Raw genomic sequence first — 21,415 nt, 5'->3', positions numbered from 1 at the left:
GTCATATTGAAAAAATATGCTGGCGCTTTATAAAGTATATATAGTCATATAAAGTCATTATACTTCATCATTCTCAGATTTTCATGGCAAAAACAAATTTACGATGAAAAAAGACGAATGCGTAGTTTAATATATTCAGCCTGTATGATTTAAATCCTGCCCTTCCCAAAAAGAAAAAAAAAAATAATATTGTTTTAGAACAGAAAAGTAAAATTTATTTTTTACCTTGTTTAATAAAACCGAACCATTTCCATACGTTTTCTCAGAACATTCTGACCTCTACTTGTCTTTTTCTTAGATCCAGGGGGCCATTCTAGTGGCTTCAATGCTTCAGCTTGTTCTGGGGCTGTCGGGTCTCGTGGGCCTAGTGCTGCGGTTTATCGGGCCGCTGGCCATTGCTCCCACCATCAACCTCATCGGACTATCGCTCTTCATCCAGGCCGGACAGAAGTCAGGAGCCCACTGGGGAATTGCAGCTTTGTGAGTTACTGTGAAGTTTATGTAATTTGTATTTCTGATTGTGAAGGGCTTCTGCGGAATATGCAATGCAAGGCCCCTTTAAAAACAAAAACGTTCCTGAGGGTTGGCTGTATATCCGTAGAGATCAAACCTCTTTACTGTTTCCATTTACGTGATAATACATCGCTCAGATCCTTTGTTGAAAAACGCTGTTCGTTACTCATTCTCAAGCATTCCTGAGAGAATACATTAATGATGGTAAGGTTTGAGTGTCTCGCCCCTCTGACCCTCCCTGTCCAGGTGCCTCTGAGTAAACAAAGGTTTAAGGCACATATGTGTGTGTCAGAGACTCGTCAGGACGCATAGTAAATGTCTCATCTTAATCCCTGTAAATTACATTTAGGTTGTGGCCATAGGCGTAGCTTGACGTTTGAGCTTGAGGGGGAAGGGCAAACCAAACCAGGCGATTTTGTAATTCAGAGTGTTTAAATACAATTAAATAGCTTTCCGGTGGCCTAAACGTACAAAGTCACAATCCGTGTGCTATAAATAGAGCAGCGGCAAGCCCACGAGGTTGCCATGGAAACCAGATAAATTACACGCAAAGTACTTGTCAAGGTGTTGCGTTGTCTGTTTCTCCTGTGCTAGCAATAAACGCATCAAATGTAATAAATATTATATATAAACATGTTTGTCAACAGAAGACAAAAGCAGATTTTAAGCCAATCAATGAGTGATTTAGCCACTGCTTTAAAACGGGTATCTGCTCAACATTATTTAAGTTAAATGCACAAAAGCAGGCACACACTTACTAATGTTAAATCTTAGCGAAAATGGACGATTAAGCAGTTTATATTGTGATATCTATTTCTAGTATTTGTTCTGTGTGCATTAAATTACATTTGTATGTAACTGGTCCTTTTCCTGACTTAAAAGTAAAACACTGAGCTGCTAACGGGGACCCATGGGGAGATTGAAATAGTGTATTTGTGTGTGTGTGTGCACGGTTTTTTTTAATGCTGATGAACTTTTATTTGAAGTTAATTGTAACCTAATTATATATTTTTTAATTAAATGTAAATTAAAACCAATCCTTAACCTTAATCCTATTAATAAAAGTTCCTCATTCTAGTCCAGTCCTTAATCTGATCCTCGCTAATCTTAAACCTACAATTGTGTTGCTAAAATGAATCTTTAAAATGCAGTCAAATTATATATCCTTGGTTTACAATCATTTTGTATTTCTTGAAGGTGAGATTACATTTAAGAAAATTCAATGGCTTAATTTGCGTTTTATTTTAAAGCGTTCATTAACATCCTTTAATCCTTTAATATCCATTAATATAATAATGAACATGATCATAAAAAAAAAAAAAACAATAAAATTGCTTTGTAATTTCACATAAAAAAACTTGGAGTTTAATCATGTCTAAATATTTATTCAATTGAAAAACCTTAAAATATGTAAGCAGATATGAACCACAATATAATACAAACCATGGCATTACAAATGATTACAAAATGGCCCTGTTTTAAATTCTAATGGAAAGAGCTAAATTATAAGTAATAGTAATATAATAATAAAAAAATTAATATATAATATAAATATAAAATATAATATTAATATAAATATAAAAATGTAAAGAATGTCAATTATTACACAAATTGTATGTAGTACCAAAAGATCTACTCAAAAAAAATATATATATATATATATATATATATATATATATATATATATATATATATATATATATATATATATATATATATATATATATATATATATATATATATATATATATATAAAAAATATAGAACATTGCCTTTCCCATTACTCTCCAGAATAAAATCATACTGTAAATGTAAAAATTATTTGTTTTGGAGTGAGGGAATATATATAATGTTTATATTTACTAATATTTTAATATGCATTTAAATAGCAAACAATTATGCTGCATTCATTCAAGTAATTACACGGTTAACTAATGTTTTTGGAGTAGGATAAAAAATATTTTCATAAAATAAATTCCTCTTTTTGGTTTTCGTTTCTCCGTGTCGTAAACTCTAGGGGTGAGGCTTCTAAACCAGGGTGTTTTTCAGGGGCGTGAGATTCAAATAACGATCGCTTTGATCTGCCACATTTATCACCGTGTGGTTGGTTGATTGGTGGCGTATGAATGAATCACACGTGAAGCCGATTTGTCCGCACAAATTTGCTCTTGTTTTTACGTTAGATTGATAAATGAGGCCCAGTGTGGTGTAATGTAAACGCAATCCAACCGCTGCATCTGTACTCAAAGGACGATGAACCGCAGAACAGAGCGCTAGTGAGACTCTTACACATGTTTTGATTTATAAAATGTCCTGGGAATGAAAATGGTTTCAGGTTGACTTTGCACCGGGGCCATCCTCTGCAGACATATTTAAATATTGAGCGGGAAGGAGATCTGTTTGCTTATCCAAATAGAGAAATCAGTTTATGTTGCCGTGTTTAAACACGCCAAGTCCTGATTGACAGATGCTTGTTCAGATCATAGTGACCACAGCCTAAATCTACAAAACAGATAAAGTAACAGATTAAAGTAACTATGAACAGAATTTTAAGTTAGGCTATTTTAAAAGGGAAATATAAGCGCGTCCTGAATCTACAAAACAGATAAAAAAAATAGATTATTTAGTTAATTAAGCAAAACATAAACACAGCGTAGATCTACGAAACAGATAAAGTAATTGATTAAAATAACTATGATAAGAATTTTAAGTTAGGCTATTTTAACAGATAAAGAAATAGATTAACTGATAAGAATTAAAAAATATATATTTTTATATATATATATATAGAGAGAGAGAGAGAGAGAGAGATTATTAACATGAATAATAATGTTTATTTAAATAGAATAATTTAATTCTGTAATAAGTCTGTAATGTCTTCTTTTTACAGAACTGTTTGCCTGATCCTTCTCTTCTCCCAGTATTTGAGCAAAGTTAACCTTCCTCTCATTGCTTACAAGGACAAGAAGTGGAAAGTCTTCCAGTACCCTCTCTTTAAACTCTTTTCTGTGAGTGTATTTTATTTGTATCTTTTTGTAATTATCTATGTGTGTTATAATTGTGTAGCAACCAAAGGTTTGAGACCACTAGAGAAAATGAGCACAGTCTTGCTTTTCAAATCGTCGTTACTATAATAGCAAAACAATTTAAGTGAAAAATCGAATTAAATCGTAAATTTCTTAATATTGGGTATGTCCTCATTTTACTTTAGTAATAGCATGTGCTCGTGGTTTTGAGTGCTTCTGTAAAATCAGTTATTTAGAAATAGTGCATCTTATATGACTGCAAGGATTCTAGCGTATTAGGTAAACTAGTCACCACTGATTACAATGGCTATGTAGAAGATACGTGATATTAATCTGTCAAGTAGGGGTTCTTCTAAAATACAGTCTTTGAAGATCTCGTCAAAAAAAGGGTTCAACTGAAATGAATATTTTCAAGACTTGTTGACTTGAAGTGTTGGCAAAAATCAAGAAATGCCTCAGGCCTTTCTTTGCTTTGCTTGTCACATTTTACAAGTAACAGATAATCAAAAAAATTGTTAGCATTGTTAACCCGAGCACCTGACATTAATTAGCAAGGTGAGCAAATAAATCCAGCTTTCAAAGGCTAACCATTAACCCTTTAGGCCCCGAAGGCGTTTTCAGAGACATACAAAAAAGGAAAGACTTGTAACTCCAAAACTATAGCAAAGAGAGTCAAAAGGTTGGTATCGTTTGAAAGGAAACATTTAACATTTTTGAATTAAAATTAATTACATTTGGACATTAAAAAAAGTGTGTTAAGTAGGGCAATTATTCAGATTTTACTGATTAATTAAAATTTACGCAACTTTTTTTTTTTTTTAAATCAAGGAATCGCAATTTTGGATTTGAATATTACCAGTCGTCAAAATTAGACATCGGTGATAACAGTAAAGAAAATACAACGATTTGACTGCATGTTGGCACATGTAATTAACATATTCATATTGCGAGGCACCATTCACACAGGAGGAACTTTTGTGTTGATAAAAATGCAAAGTAAAATTTTTAAGTCGACTAGTTAAAATTGTAAAAAGAAAAAAATTGAGAATGGGTCAAATGTTCTGAAAAAAAAAAATCTAGATTAATTTTTTTGCTAAATCACCTGTGTTAAGGGAGAATGTATATATCTTTGTAATTTGACATGCAATATCTCATGAAGGAAATAAGGTAGGGAATGATTGTCTTTTTTAGTGATGCTTTTCTTTATGTGACCTGTATCTGGATCAAATTTTGTGGCGATCGCATAAGTGTTAATCTTGATTTAGTTTTAGTCCAGTTTGAGCCGACTAAATATCGTATGATTTTAGTCGGCTAAATCTACAGCAAATTTAGTTGATCAAAATTGAATGGGTTTAATTACAGTGTAATGCATTTATTAAGCATTTCTCCATAATTTCCAAAATCGTTCTGTTTGACATTAAGGTTTTTAATCATGATAGACGCTAATTTAACTGCGATGCCACACAACATGCCATTATGTTAAAATTAAATATTTCTCATAAAGAACAAGAACATGGACTTCTTTTCAATGAAATACCAATGGTTGTATAGGCTAATTATACATTAGCAGACATATATTTATTTCTTTAAATAAATTTAGATTAAGCTTTAGGACTACTAAGTACCAAGTGATTCAGTTAAGAGCAGTGAGTGATTTTACATTTGTTGATTGATTAACATCAGTCACTTGGACAAAAAACTAAGGCTGCAATCCCGTTAAAACTGATAGCACAAATGCAATTTACTGATACATGTTCTCCCTACTGTTTATGTTCACTTAAGACATAATCAACATTTGTTTACAAAAATGCACAACATTGTTTACATAAATACACATTGAAACGGAAAATTCAGCATCATTCTGTGTGTAATATGCCTGCTTTTCTCTTACTCTCACATATTGACATTTCTGAACGTTATATGAGATGCACAGCAAGTGTATGTTAGCTTTTGTCCCGCAGGATAGATCGGTATGCGTGCAGCAGATTCGTTTCCCATTTTAGTGTGAAGCACCCATTGTAAATAATGTTGTGTAATATTCTGCAATCTATGCATGTTTTATGAAATTAAAAGCTAAAATTCCATGTGATAGCTACATGGTAGGTTTAGTTAGTGCCTTTGGCCCATTTAGTCAAACCTCAAAACAATTATTCCCTTTGTAATCTACTCCGTGAGAGCTTTATTAGGTTTTTGACATATTACAGTAAATAGCACAAAAATAATATTTAAAAAAGTATGATTTTTTTTTCAGTTTATCAACAAATAACTGACCACTACATAGGATTTTCCATTTGGCTACATGCATTGAAAAGTTCAGGATCTTAGCTTTAAATTACACCTGTATTGCATAGATCAAGGCTCTAGTTTTTAAAATATGATTATTAATTTTTGCTAGGGCCAGTGGTACAGTCAGGTTTAGGGGGGCTGCACAGCATTCATTATAAGCTGACTAAAATTAAATTCATTAAAAAGGTGAGATTCTAAGCTTTGAAATGATACCCAATTTATGTTATTCCATTTAGTGGTTTTATAGTAATATGATTATTAATGTTATTTTTGGGGTGCTGTCTCACTGAGGAACTAACCTTAACTAACCTTAAAAAATGCCAATGCCTTAGCTTTATCTCAAGATGCATATTAGTAATGATTTATTCTGAGGCATGCTTATAAAAATGACTTAAATATCCTAATTGATCTATGGCCTTAATCCTGGCTTAGACTAAACCCTGTCTATGAAACTGAAGAAAAAGTACAGTATATTGTGAAATACAAAGAGATAGAAAGCAGAAAGTTTATGTATTTTGTATTAAATGTACAGGCTTTATTTGGGATGTGTGGAGCCTGGCTGGTGTGCTTCCTGCTGACATATTTCAATGCTCTTCCCACATCTCCGAATGAATACGGCTACATGGCCAGGACAGACATCAATCTAGACGCAGTAAAAAGTGCTGCATGGTTCTACGTGCCTTATCCAGGTGAACCTCCTTAAACTATACACCAATTTAAATGTTTGTGTGTTTTTTGCAGCCCTGCAAGTTTTCCAAAAAAAAAAAAGATGTTGTCATTGTGATTTTTGCTAATTTATATGTGAATATTTTATTGTTACCCTTGTTTCAGACACTCACTGTAAAACATTAAAAGTTGGCTAAACTTAAAATTTCGCTTAAAATTCACAGTGAACAGCTTTTTTGAATTTACTCAACTTTGGACCAAGTTGTTCACTCAACCCAAGTCACTGAGTAAGGTCTTTTTTGATTAGCTCACACACTTTTTTTTATCTTGAACATGGATATAACAGATTTTTTCTGTTCCTTGGAAGATTGTTTTTGTTGTTTTTTTTTTAAAGACAAACTATAGTGGATAGGCTAGTCTAAGTAGACAACATTTTCTTTGTTTGTAAGACAACTTACAAACCAATTCAAAATGGGGGGAAATGTCATTATGATTTTTTTTTTAAATACATGTTGGACACAATTATGTTTTTCATTCCTAGAAATATCTCTGAAGTATTTTCCTATTCATATACACAATTTTGAGCACGCAAGGGTGATTATGGACATGAAATTATCCAGCCATGGCTATAGTTCTTGTTTTACAGAAATATAAATAGGAGGGAAAACAAAAGACACATTCCCTTAATCATCCATCTCATTGAGAGAAACCGAAGAATATATTTCTGATGTTCAGCAAAAGATAATTAGCTTCACAAATTAGTGAAGTGGTTTTAAGAAAAGAGCAGTGAAAATTGAGTCAGATGAGTCACAAAACCTTTAAAAAAATAAATAAATTGTCAAACAGCACACCAACACCACATGTTGTTCGGGAGGGTGAAGCACCCGCTAGCTCATCCAAAAACAAACTCTAGTATATTCAGTTATCAGACAAGACTGGAACTTCAAATGGGACTGGCTTCTTTTGTAAAAAAATATATATATATATATATATATATATATATATAATTTTATTTTTTAAGTGAGATATTTACTGTTGTCAGAAAACAGAATTAATATGAAATAGCAACTAAATTACAACTCATTAAGAATACGTAACCAGCTCTACCTTTCAAGATGTTATGGAGATGTCACGTCGATGATAACCAATGAATTGTGATCCCACTTTGAGAGACCAATCCACTTCGAGTGTATTAAACGAGCCAATGCACTTTGGCATGTGTTGATTGCACCCAGCTGCCACTGATCACAGCATGAGTATATGGATTTGTCAAATGAGAGTCAGGCGCCAGACGTTCCGCCACATCTGGCTGCCAAGGGGATGGAGGAGCTCACAGGGTCTAATGGCAGATTTTCTAGAGCACTTAACAAGCCAACCCAAAGCCGGGGCCCCTTAGTGCGTCTACCGGTTTCAGGTGAGAACACAGGAGACTACTGACTTTACACGTAAACTATAGAACCTGGCAAATTTGTTTGGGGTCACCCAGCCCGTAGCTCTAAAAATGTCTGTCAGCGATTCTCCACGAGTCAGCGCCCAGGAGGATTAAACACTTCTAGTAGTGGTCTCTTAATCTGAGCAGGCAGAGCACACACCCTGTGCCTGATAAGCCTGGGATAATGGCATTCTCTTCAGAGGGCCATTCTCTGCTTGGGGACAACATTCCCTTTCTTCCAGCCTCCGTGACAAACAAAGACCTGGTCTGAGGTCCTGAAGTTTTGTGTCCGCTCTACATAGCATCTTAAGGCTCGGACAGGACCTCCTCCGGGGCAACACTTGAAAGGAAGTAGTAGGAACCTTGGGCACTTAGCTGGGCCAGAGCCTCAGAATTACATGGGAGTTATCTTGACCAAACTTTAGACATGATTCATTGGCCAAAAACGACTCCAAATCAGCTGAACCATCTAGGAATGGAGTCGCCACTCTCCAGGCAATGCAGCTTGGGAGAGCTCGTTGGCTTCCTGATTGTGCAGGCCCAGAATGCGAATGGCACAAAGCAGAAGGCCGAGTTGTGACATGTGACGGGAGTGCAGACCTCCTTGTTGGTTGATGTACTCAACTGTCGCATTGTTGTCTGAACGGACCAGCACATGCTGGCCCCACAGACAACCTTTGAGACGTAGCAGGGTAAGTCGTACTGCCAACAACTCTAGGCATCCGTGTAGACCACAGCATGACTGAGCAGAGGGAGTGTGGGTAGTTCACTGACTCCCGAATTGCCCACTGCTGATTGATAGTGAGAGAGGATGAAGAGTGTGAATCAAAACTTGTCCGTCCACAACCCTCTGACCCCTGAGGGTGCCCAGAGATAGAGGAATCTGCTATTTTGTTGAGATTTTGGGGGAAATGGGGGTCTCCACCCTGCAATCCTCTGGGGGAAGGGAGTGGTCCATTTACCATATCCTGAAGAGCTGCTCTATCCATCTCTGTGTTTCCCGTTGTTGAAATGGATTAGTCTCTTTAAGCATGATCCCAATTTGTTGATCATTATCCAACGTGATGTCGAGAGTGACCTACTGAAAGGGAACTTTTGGCACAGAGCTACACGCATCCCTTGGAAGAACATCCTAACTTCTTTAAGTTTATATCAATAAACCGGGCTAATAGTCCAAAAATAAGCACTTATTATAAGTGTGCCATAGTGATTAGGGATAAGACAAAAATGCGATTTGATAGAAGATTTCATGATGTACTTTCTCATTATATACATTTATCAAATTCTGAACACAGAAAAAGCTACGTGAAGAAGAACTGCAGAATTCCTTGTTTCATCCACGCCGCTCTGACTGTTTTACTTCCTTTTATGTAAAGAACTTAGAATTACCACTGTGTATGAAATGTGCTATATAAATAAACTTGCCTTGTCTTGCCTGAAGGGAAGTTCCTAAAGTCGGTACGTTTGAAACACTGACAAGACAGCATTTCCATCCATTTCTCCAACCACTGATTAGGCCACGGTTCAAATAGAAAATGCGTGCTGCATTAATCACAGGTTAATAAAAATAACGATTTTCTGAATAATGAATTTCTGAGTAATATCATTTTATTAACGTGTAATATCAACAAAATATTTTACAAAAACATTTTACAAATATGTATGAAGTGTTTCTATCACATAATTTAATATGACAATAACAAGTTGCTATGTGGTAGAAATAAGATTAAAAATAAAGAATAGAAAATGGTTTTAATAGAGTTTCTTATTTAAAATCCACAGTCCCAAAAATTCCCATAGTTGAAAAAACACCCACATCTATTATCTCTTCACTGTAAAAATTCCAGAATAAATAATCAAACTAATCTTATCTTGAATTAAAATACCAACAAAAAGACAATAAACAGTACATGGTTTCCCTGGAACTCTGAAAAAAAAAAAAAAACATTTTGCCAACTGTCTGACATTTATGAATAAAATATATCACATGAATGCTGATTTTCATAGTCAACGAACATGAACATTAACTGTTTCAACAGTACTGTCACAGCTGTTTCCCGAGTGCTATTTGCCAGCTGTTTGTAAAAGACATGTCTGTTCAAAGAAGAATGAGCCTCTTGAATGGCAGTGTTTCTTTCAAAATCTACAGATGAGAGATACATCTGCTCCGAGGGCATTGATCATAAAGCAATATGAATGAGGCTCCTCTAGTTCATCCTAAACAAGATTTAACAACTGTCATTCACAAACCATAGCTTTTGGTACCAATAAAGGTGTGGTGTATTAATGTCTAAGACAACATGCAGCAGTCAGGCTTGCAATTCTTCACCTTGTTTTGACTCTTTTCAATGTTACATTAGGAAATGCTTTCAACACAGTGCCCCTCTTCTATGATTTAGCTGGCAAATTTATGTATTTGAAACCGCCTAAGGTTTTCAGCATTACATTACACAGCAACCCACTTGACTTCTTTAGATAAAGTTGTACGGCCCGGAGGCTTCCATGTTGGGGAATGTGGTATCTTAAGATAGCTAATACAGGTTTGACTGCATCAGTGTCTGAATGTTGCTGAGGACAATTCTTCGTTTCACCTGACCCACTTACATCCCTTGAGACATCTATGCGCTTCGGGCTGATATATGAGAATAAAGAAGCATAGGCCTTGCATTACTGTCTGTGTTTTATACCATATGCTCCTCTCAGCCATCCACTTTAAATGATAGGATGTCTTCTGAAGCCATCCTCAGTCAATACATCTATCTGTCTATCTATCTATCTATCTATCTATCTATCTATCTATCTATCGGGAATATTTGTAGCAATAACCATAAATATATTGTATGGATCAAAATGATTGTAAAGATCATGTTCCATAGAGATATTTAGTAAATTCCCTACCATAAATTTAACAAAACATTATTTTTGATTAGTAGTATGTATTGCTATAAGAACTGCATTTGGACAGCTTTAAAGGCCATTTTCCTATTATCTCGTTATTTTTTTGCACCTCAGATTCCAGATTTTTAAATAGTTGTATCTCAGCTAAATATTGTATTATCCTAACAAAGCTTATTTTAAATCATTTCAAATGATATCTATAAATCAGCCCCCTTGACTGCTTTTGTGGTCTAGGGTCGTGTATGACAAATTCCGTTCCTAGCTAAATATTATATATGTATTATTTTACTAAAATATATACACTGTTATACAACAGTTTGGTGTCAGTAATTTATGGAGTTTTATATTTTAATATGTTTTAAAATATAAATTGTTATAAGTATGGCAAAGCTGAGTGCCTCAGACTTCACTGTCACATAATCATTCGAACACTTGAACACTTCTTATTATAATCAGTGTTGACAAAAGTTGTTACGCTCAATATTTTCAGTAGGAACCGGTTCATTTCATTCAATTTGGCTGACCTTTCATTCAATTTGGCTTCAGCAAGCTACCAATTTTCAGACTTGAAAAACATGCTTCCATATTACTCAGAAAGGCTGATTATAATCTGCCATTTTAGGTATTTCTTTGATTAAAATCTTGCACAGCTTGGATATGAGTCAAAATAAACATACCTCCGTGACAATGTAACAAAAGAAAAAGAAAACAGTCCAAAGGTATCTTGAGTTGGACTGCACTGAAAAATAAAATCATAAACATGTAGCTATGTATTTAGTCTCAGCATGCCAGTATGGAAACAACATACTTATTATTTTTATTTCCACCGTAAAGTATACCAAAGAGTATCTCACTTTTGCAGAAGAACTTTGTTCATCTCTTAACTTTTCTTTTTTTTAAGGACAGTGGGGTTTGCCTACTGTGAGTGTGTCGTCTGTACTAGGCATGATGGCTGGAGTACTGGCTTCAACAATGGAGTCCATTGGAGACTATTATGCGTGTGCTCGTCTCTCTGGAGCGCCTCCACCGCCTACGCATGCTATTAACCGTGGCATTGCGGTGGAAGGCGTGGGCTGCATCTTGGCTGCCCTGTGGGGTAGTGGTAATGGCACCACCTCCTACAGTCAGAATATCGCCGCTCTGGGAATTACAAGGGTAGGAGAGTTTATCTGTTTATTGATAATAATAGATAGAACTATTTTCAACTATTCAGTTCTGTCGTACATTTACAAAGCAAGTTATTTATTATTTAAACACTTGTGTGTTACTATTCAGCTAAAACTTTGACTCACCTGAAGAGCACCAGTTGAAGTATATAATCATTTATTAGTATTATCAATGTTAAAAACATGCTTTCTTTACTTAATATTTTTGTGGAAACTATGACACACTAATGATTCAGTCCATGATTCAAAGGTATAGGGTAAGTAAGAAAAAAGAGGGAGAGAGTGCTTTTTTCAGCAACAGGCTAAGCTGATCAAAAGTGACAGTAAAGACATTTATAATGTTATATGCAAAAATATAGAATAAACACTGCACTTTTCAACTTTCTTTTCATCAAAGAATTCTAGAGAAAGGTTATTGCAGTTTCCAAATGTTAAACAGCAAAAATATTACATTTTGGTAATAAGAACCATTATTAATATTTTAAATGAGCATATTTGATTAATTTCTGAAGGATCATGTGACACTGAAGACTGCAGAAATAGCAGCTCAAAATCTAACTTTAAATCACAATAAATGATAATAAATTACATTTAAAAAAATATTAAAATAAAGAATGCTTGTTTTAAATATTGTTTTGCACACTTTTTTTAATGTATTTTCATCAAGTAATTTGGTGAGATTCGTATGAGATTTAAAACTACAAATTTATTTTATACTTGACCAGTAGTCTAGTAGTCATCCATAATAGAAGTTGTCAATTTTATTTTACATAGAGCTTTTCCTAGTGCACATTGTTACAAAGCAGCTTTACAGAGAATGATTATTAATGTTTATAATATTGAATGTATTTATGCTTTATAGTCGCATCGAGTAGATTACAGTTTGACCAAAAAACGAGTATAATTTAAGATAGTTTTGAATTATACGTATTCCAGATAACCAAAATCATAATATTTCACTTAAGAAAAAAGAAAGAGAAGTAAAAAATAAATAAATTAATTAATTAGCATTATGTCATTTAAAAATGTTACTACCCTAAGAATCTGCAAGTCATTCTGAAGATAGCGTGTTCTGATGCTCAGCCTGTTTAGGTTCTTAACATTAAATGTTGCCTTCTCAAATATCAATGACTATTTGTACCTTTTATGATCCTGAGTGATGAAGGTGTCTACTGTTCTCAAAAATCCTCCAGGTCCTGTAAATTCTTTTGGTTTTTGAGCATCCTTTGCACCTTTGAACTTAGGACAATTGAAGGACTCATTCACATCTGTTACAAGCAGCTTCAAGCCATCATTAGTGCTCGAGGAGGCAACACATGACATTAATTACATTTTTTTTTTTTTTTGAGGAATGTTTAATGTTGCAGAGATGTGCAAAGGTCTTATTCTCTCTCTTTGTAAATATTAAACATGATAAGTATCTTAATTTGTTTCCATTTTATGCCATTTTTTTTGATGGTGCCAGGTTGGCAGCAGATTGGTACTTCAGACCGCCGGGCTTCTTATGATCATCCTGGGACTCTTTGGTAAATTCAGCGCTGTTTTTATAACTATTCCAGACCCAGTCATTGGTGGAATGTTTCTCGTCATGTTTGGGATGGTAGCAGCGGTGGGAATTTCTAATCTTCAGGTACACCTGATAGCCAGCATACATTTTTCATTTCATAATGATTTCACTGTGACTTTGTCTAAATGCATGTGTGCTAATGAGTCATAATTTCATTCATATTTCTTTTTATGTTTCTTTCTTACAGTATGTGGATTTGAACTCTTCCAGGAATCTCTTGATTCTTGGATTTTCAACCTTCAGTGGTCTTGTGCTCCCAACCTGGTTCCACTCAAACCCAGGCATGATTAACACAGGTGAATATAACATTACAGCACATACAATTTTACATCAGCTATAGGTACAGTATGTAAAGAAGTGGTATCAGTTAAAACTATATGCAAACTTTTTAAAAGTTTTTTTTATAAAAACCAAGGAGAGGAGCATTCAGCGTCTGTGCTGTTAGACTGCTGCTAATATAATCCTTGAACACATTGGTATTCTGTAGTATGGCCAAAAGAGATCAAAAGAAACCAAACCTGGACAGTAGAGCTCGTGATGTTAACCTGATCTTATGCAAACACTCTAGGCATTCATATAAAAATTAGTTGTTTTTATCAAATTTGAATGCTTTGAGATACATTTTATTTGATGTAAATAAATTTGATAATGTTTTTTTCTCAATCTAATACTTGTCTGTCACAGGATACACATTATTTGCGTGGGAGTTTTTTTTATTTATGGAAAATCCATGAAATTAACTGTTATATATTAAATTCATTTTACAAATTTTCCGTAACTCTGAACTTGATGAAAAAGTAAATGATGAAAACTGTAGTTACGTGATGTAGATTAATTTTAGGCTATTTTTACAACTTTTTAGATTACTTTTTATCTAACTTGTCGTAAACTTACCATTGAATCATCATGTTGAAATAAAAAAGCAAAGAGAAAGAAAATATTCAGTCAGATCCTTATATATTTGGACACAAACACATTTCTTTTATTTTAACTTCTGTTATATAATAAATATGGGCTGAAAAGCGCACACTGTGAGCTTTAATTTGAGAGTATTTTGCATTTGGAAGCAGTTTTTGTGAACCCACATCATGCTGTCAAAGGAGCTCTCCATATAATTGAAACAGACAATTGTTAGGCTTCAAAGTCAAAACAAATCTATAAGAGAAATAGCAGGAACATTCAGAGTTGCCAAATCAACAGTTTAGTACATTCTGAGAAAAAGGACTCACTGGTGAACATAAAAAGGCCACGAACATCCATGGAGGAGACCAGTGGTGAATGATCAGAGAATCCTCTTCAACATTCAGCCAAGAGAAGAACACTCTCCAGGAGGCAGACATATTACTGTCAAAGTTCACAATCAAAAGAAGACTTCACAAGAGCAAATACAGAGGCCAGATTTGACTTGGCCAAAAAACATCTAAAAAATCCAGACCACTTCTGGAAAAGCATTCGAACTTTGGACGGCTGAAGTTAACATCAACATGTTTCAGAATGATGGAAAGAAAAAAGCATGGAGCTGCTCATAATCGAAAGCGTTCAGCATCATCTGTGAAACATGGTGGAGCGGTGTGATAGACGTGCATGGCTTCCAGTGGCACTGGGTTACTGGTGTTTAGTGATGATGTGACAGAAGACAGAAGCAGCCAGATGAATTCTGAAGTGTCAAGGGATATGCTCTCTGCCCAGATTCAGTCAAATTTAGAAAAGATGATTGGATGTCTCTTCATAGTACAAATAGACAGTCACCCAAAACCTAGAGCAAAGCCACCCCAAAGTTTTTAAAGGTAAAAAAGTTGAATACTGCAACGAAGTTGCAATGACAGTCTGTCTTGATCTCTACCTGACTTAGCATGCATTTTATTTGCTGAAGGCCAAACTAAAGGCAGAACGACCTACTGAACAATAACTGAAGTCAGCTGCTGTGAAGTCCTGGCAAAGCATCACAAAGGAGTAAACTCAGTCTCTGCTGATGTCCATGAGTTCCAGACTTAAGGCAGTCATTGCCTGCAAAGGGTTCTTAACAACATGAGAACGATTACATTTATTTGTCCAATTACATTTGAGCCCCTGAAAATAGGGGTACTGTGTATAAAAATGGTTGTAATTCCTAAGCCCTTTATGTTTCATATTTTTGATCTTCAATAAAAGCTTAAAGTCTGTACTTCAATCACATCATGATCGTTTTATGTCAAATCCATTGCAGTGGTGTATAAAGGCAAAAACACAAAAACTGTCAAAATATCGGCTGTATTTCATTTTTTTATGCCAGCTTCATAGATCTCTCTTACAATAAACCAGATTTTTTCCAAACTAAACTTAATGTTAGAACTGCAGTGAGTTTGAGAGTTGATAAAAAGCTAAATTTGCTTAAAATTGGTTTACCAGCGTGCCAATGTGTCTATTAAGCGATATTGATATTATACTACAAAGTAACTATATAATGTTATAAGTGGGTAGTTCATTAATAAAAATTGGACTGCTCTATGGTGTGACATAGCAAAAAGGTAGGGGAACTTAACACGCAAATAACATGAGAAAAATGTATCTTCACTCTTAGAGTTAGTAACGGCGTGAGAGAGGTTTACCTTTAATATTATTAATTCAGATTGAGGAATACAGTTTCTACATTTTTCTGTCACATTGATACGTCAACTACCCAAGTACATTAGATGCAAGTGTTGCTTTAGCAACTGAGCAAGGCAAGAAACGGTAGTTGTTTGAGACATGCTATGCGGGAGGTCACTCGGTGCAAGTGGCACATCCAAAGCTTATCTACATTGGTAAAAAGAATTGTCTGGACTCCTGAGGTTAGGGCGACTTATCTGCCAATCCTCTTTACAAGTCTCCATTTGACTCAATCTAATCTCCTCCCTTCAATTCTACGCGACCCTTTCACATAAAAAGCCAACGGACCTCCATCGACCTCCGAGCCAGTGCACCCTTTGAATGAACTTTGTCCTAATCTTTGTCCCAAGTTTTCTGTTAACACCGCTTAAAACGAGGGGGATTTTCCATCAACAAAAGTCCAGTAGTGCTTTATCAGGGGCTCTTTTAAGCAGTTTATTGACAGGCTTTCAGGAATTAGTGTTTTAAGCTGACACATTGAACTCCTGACCAACACTTGCTGTGTGGGTCTTGTCAGATGGACGTTAATTGGCCCTAGAACATCCACCCTCATAAGACATAATCATAAGATAACTTATACCAAGAGTTTTTACACCCACCTGTTGGTCTATATGCATGCATTGGACATCTGTCACTGTCCACCCGGTTCTTTGTCAACTGAATAGTTTTGTATCTGTCAACAGGCATAAAGGAGCTGGATCAGCTCATAATGATTCTCTTCACCACCCACATGTTCATCGGCGGATTCTTTGGGTTTGTTTTGGACAACACAATACCAGGTAAGTCGTAAAAATATATGACTGTTGGGCATGTTAATCTACAGGGACACATCATGGTCAAAATGACTTTGTACAACTTGTTCCGACTCTTTGGAAGCCATACAAAAGTCATTCTATACATCTGTTAACATATCAGGAAATGTTAATGAATACACACTCTTAAAGTTGCATTATGTAATATTGACAGCCAGCAGCTGAAATGGGTACTATGGTCCAAATGCAAAATATCAAAGAGAATTATTTCTTAGACTCCACCCTCACGTGGGTCGCCAGATTGAGGACACTGGGAATGGAAGGTGACAAGTCTTACACTGAAGGTTAACCAATTAAAGTGATAAGTCACCCTAAAATGAAAATGATCCCATGATTTACTTACTCTCAAGCCGTGCTAGGTGTATATGACTTTCTAGGGGGGTGAGATTTTGAAGCCCAAAAAAGTGCATCTATCCATTATAAAAATACAGCTCTGGATGTTACAGACAAAACAAGCAGGCCGAAACAAAAACAGACAATTTTATTACATTTATTACATAAAACATCTTAAAATGTAAAGGTTCCAAGGGTTTTTTTTTTTTTTTAAATAGAAGCATTTTTCATTCCTTTCATTTGATTTCTAGCGATCGTTTCAGGAAATATTTTGTTCTTTAAATGTGAAGCACAATCTAAATTGTGAAGAATAATCTTAATTAACAATTTACATAAACCTTGTGTAATGGAAATGTTTCTTGAATGGTTCCCATTGAAACCATCAAAACCAATAATACACTGTTAATAAAAAAATAACCATATTACTTTGCTGAAATGTTTTTCAATTAATGCATTTCCTGTTTGCAAGATATAAATATATAAATATCCCCTTTGGTTTTGTAGTTTTGTCAATGCGGTGTTGGTATAATGAATAAAAATCTTGTTTTTTTTTCTCAGGAACAGAAGAAGAAAGAGGAATAAAGAGCTGGAGGAAGGCAGTTCATGAAGGCTCTCAAATTCATGTCAGCGATCACTCTTGTTACAATCTGCCTTTCTGTACTAACATTATTCAGAGGTTCAAATTGCTCCACTACCTCCCGTTTCTCCCTTCAGTTAAGTCACAGGAACTGGGAACGCATCTGTAGCGCAGGAGCTTACGGTGGTGAGGCTTGGTTTTGAAATGGCACATTCCAGGCAAGAGGTGAGCGACATTCAGGCCTGGCTTAGGGGTTAGTTTAACCAGAAATGAAAATTAGCCCATGTTGTACCCACCCTCAAAGCATCCTAGGTGTATGTGACTGTCTACTCTCAGACTAATCAAATTGGAGTTATATAAAAAAAAAATTCCTTGCTCTTCCATGAGCTTTAGAATAAGAGTAGGCAGTTTTGGCAGCGAATGGGTGCATTTTTGTATATTAAAATATTATTAAATTTTGTCTAACTTTCGTATGCGCAAGCCATTCCAGATGACATATGATGCAGATGACATAGGAAGTATGCGTAAACACCTGTGATTAGTGACAAATGCAAAAGTGTGCCGTTTTGTGAGAGTAAAACGACTATCAAGAAATTAGACGGATTTGTATGAGGATTTCGATATAAGCCAAGAGGAGACAAATTTTCCTTTGATAAAGTTAGGAAATTTAGTTTCCTTTGCTCCTTTAAGCAATTTCACAAGGCTAGCATGTCTCACCAGCGCATACCTATTTGTCCCCCAGAGCCATGTGAGGCAGGTTTTATTATGGATACATATACTTTGTTTGACTTTTGGACTGTTAAAAAAAAAACCTACTTCCATCCTTAAGCTTGAAAGAGCAAGGATAATTCCTCTGAAAGTCAAATAAACCTAGGAAGCCCTGAGGGAGAGTAAAACATGGGCTAATAAAATATTTGGGGTAAACTACCTCTTTAACTGATCAAAAAAGCTGCCTCAGAATTGCTGCAATTTTGCACAGAAGTCATACAACAACTGTTTTTAGATTATTAAAATACACGAAGATTCTTTGAAGGCTCCAACCAAACTACCTTATGTAACCTATTAGTAAATTTACAACATAAAATGAAAGTTACTTTTTCAAATAAGCAACACTCATTGCTGTTCTATTTAATTCATCAACAAATACAACTTTAGTTTCCATTTTGGCAAATCTAGGCAGCTTGTGTAATTTGAGTTCTTGGACATGTGATCACGATGCCTGTGCATGACGCACAGAAAGTCCCACGCTAAGATTTAGTTTTCAAAAAGTTCATAATACTGATAATAAATCAAAATGAACTCTTTTGCGTCAGTGAAATCCAGTTGTTCTTGTTATTTGTAGCAGGTAAAAAAAAAAACATGTCACCTCAGGCCTGCAGTGGATTGGCTCTGTCCTGGAGCTCACAGGTACCGTTGCCATAAACCTTGCCGTTGTCATGACAACCATTGCGCACATTTGATGAAATAACCTATTTGTCATTGCATGCCAGCTTTGTCGGCATACACGATTCTTTTGATGTTGATATGAAATATCTAAGCATTAATATCATTCATTTGATATTTGAGCCGGGCCTGGTGCCATTTCAGTTCTGCTTTGTGACCTTAATTAAATTCAGTAAACTGAATACATTCATGTACTGCACAAGAAATGTCATGTCAGTTCTGTGAAAACTGTGCATGAGGCATCTGAAATTTCTCATTCTGTTTTATACTTAGACATAAATATAATCATGTGAATCAATTTTTGGATGCATTTCATTTTAGACTTGTGATTTTTGTGCACAATATGTAATTAATATCAATAATTAAACACAATTAAAATACTTTTAGAATAGTTTTTTTTCAATGATTATTTTAATGATTACTGTTGTCGTTGTTTTTTTATTATTTGTCTGTGCCTATAAACAGACCTGTAACATGGACTCCTTTTATAAAAATGATAAAATATTCTTTGAGGCTGTTCTCAAGTGCAAATGCAAATGTAACTATTATTTTGCACACTTGTGCATTTAAATCACTATGTGCCGAAAATAGACAAAAGCAATAATTCCTTTCAAGCTAAATTTGTAGATCAAAGACAAGAAGGCCTGTGAATAAATACATCAGTTTATGGTCATGCGTAGCTCATGTTTACATTTATACCCAAATAAAATACTTCCAGTTGGTTTTGTTTTATAATTACTTGTTCAAATTGTATTGCATTTTTATTTGTTTTATCAAATAAAAACGTCCTATATTCTTTTGTTTCTTAATACCATCATCTTTTCTGTTCTGCAGAAAGACAGAGGTTCAGAACGACATTGGTGTGAGTAAATAATGAGCATAAATTAAAGTCTAAATCGTTTTAGGTAATTGAAAGAGTTTAAACCCTGGTCACTAGTGCACCTGGACTCCTCGGCACCACAATGTTTAGCTCACTTACCTAAGAGCCTTCTTTATTCTTTTACGTAGGGCAGTTGCGTCAAAGTATCAGTAAACAGAAAGACTTTTGCCATGACATTTCAGTTGTGCCAAATGAAATTACCGCACTGCCAGTTCCCATTCCCTTTTCTAAGGAATTTATGCAACAACGTTTGTTTAAAATGCCTATGGGAATCCCCCGGTAATGTCTGAGGCCGCGCTTGATTAAACAACTAGGAAACAAGCAACCAATTTTCAAAGTCACCCTCAATTAGTCACAAACATCTCATTTGCCATCTCCATCTATAAAACTGGATGTAATGAATTTAGTTTTATGTACTTTAGAAGAGGGTTTATAACACTTCTTTCAATTTTTAGTTTTACTGGTATTATGAGTCAAAAAAAATGATCTAGTTTTAGAAACAATCCTACATACAAGGCAGGCCGCATTCAAAGTCTGTGTGTGTGTGTGTGTGTGTGTGTGTGTGTGTGTGTGTGTGTGTGTGTGTGTGTGTGTGTGTGTGTGCGCACGCATTAATTTGACAGTCAAATATTTAAGCATAGCGTGCCATTCAGCTCTCCTTTCTGTGAATGTAAACACAGTGAAAATTCTTCAGAAATTCTAATGAATAGCCACCAGGCAAAAAAAAAAACCCACACACAATCCTATAAAAATGGTTAATAAATAAATACTGGTTTCTGCTCTTTCAGCTCAGTCTCTCACGTGGCTTCTCAGCTGATATCAGTCGGCCCGACAGGCTGGAGACGTCATCTGCATTACTGCCTTGATCAAGATATGAGCCTTCTTGGAAGAGAGGTAGAGAAAATGAAAACATCATATTAGCAATGGAATGCTTTCTCTTAATGAACACGGCCCTGATTTGTAAAGAATTCACCCTGCTATAAATAAGCTTTGATCCAGCTATAAAGCATACTATATATATTTATATATATATATATATATATTTTTTTATAGATATGTTATTTGTGCAGTTTGTGTGTATTACTTGCTGTTTCAATGAAATATTTGCAATATCTGGGAGAAACTTCTTTCTACACCATTGTTTTTCTTTTCACTTCACTATATTTTGAATAGTTTATCGATCCACAA

The 21,415-nt window shown here is 35.0% G+C and overlaps 1 protein-coding gene across 2 annotated transcripts in view; it reads left to right on the top strand.

Moving 5' to 3' along the window:
- Positions 1 to 20,143, top strand: part of si:dkey-106n21.1 (solute carrier family 23 member 2) — a 29,582-nt gene extending 9,439 nt beyond the window's left edge. Inside the window, exons 5-13 of one of the 2 annotated variants that reach the window (XM_043227323.1) lie at positions 299 to 480; positions 3,404 to 3,521; positions 6,358 to 6,514; positions 11,723 to 11,976; positions 13,453 to 13,617; positions 13,742 to 13,850; positions 16,866 to 16,961; positions 17,886 to 17,950; positions 18,042 to 20,143. In XM_043227323.1, coding sequence (XP_043083258.1) covers positions 299 to 480; positions 3,404 to 3,521; positions 6,358 to 6,514; positions 11,723 to 11,976; positions 13,453 to 13,617; positions 13,742 to 13,850; positions 16,866 to 16,961; positions 17,886 to 17,950; positions 18,042 to 18,107 — 1,212 coding nt within the window. In that variant the 3' untranslated portion in view covers positions 18,108 to 20,143. Of the gene's footprint in view, positions 1 to 298; positions 481 to 3,403; positions 3,522 to 6,357; positions 6,515 to 11,722; positions 11,977 to 13,452; positions 13,618 to 13,741; positions 13,851 to 16,865; positions 16,962 to 17,885 lie in introns of both variants that reach the window. The other variant, XM_043227320.1, reaches the window with a different exon arrangement.
- Positions 20,144 to 21,415: the final 1,272 nt, after the last annotated feature.

This window comes from Puntigrus tetrazona, chromosome 25 (genome assembly GCF_018831695.1).
Source record: "Puntigrus tetrazona isolate hp1 chromosome 25, ASM1883169v1, whole genome shotgun sequence".
NCBI lineage: Eukaryota > Metazoa > Chordata > Actinopteri > Cypriniformes > Cyprinidae > Puntigrus > Puntigrus tetrazona.
Note: the sequence above shows the minus strand (reverse complement) of the source record. Positions and strands in the feature narration are given on the sequence as shown.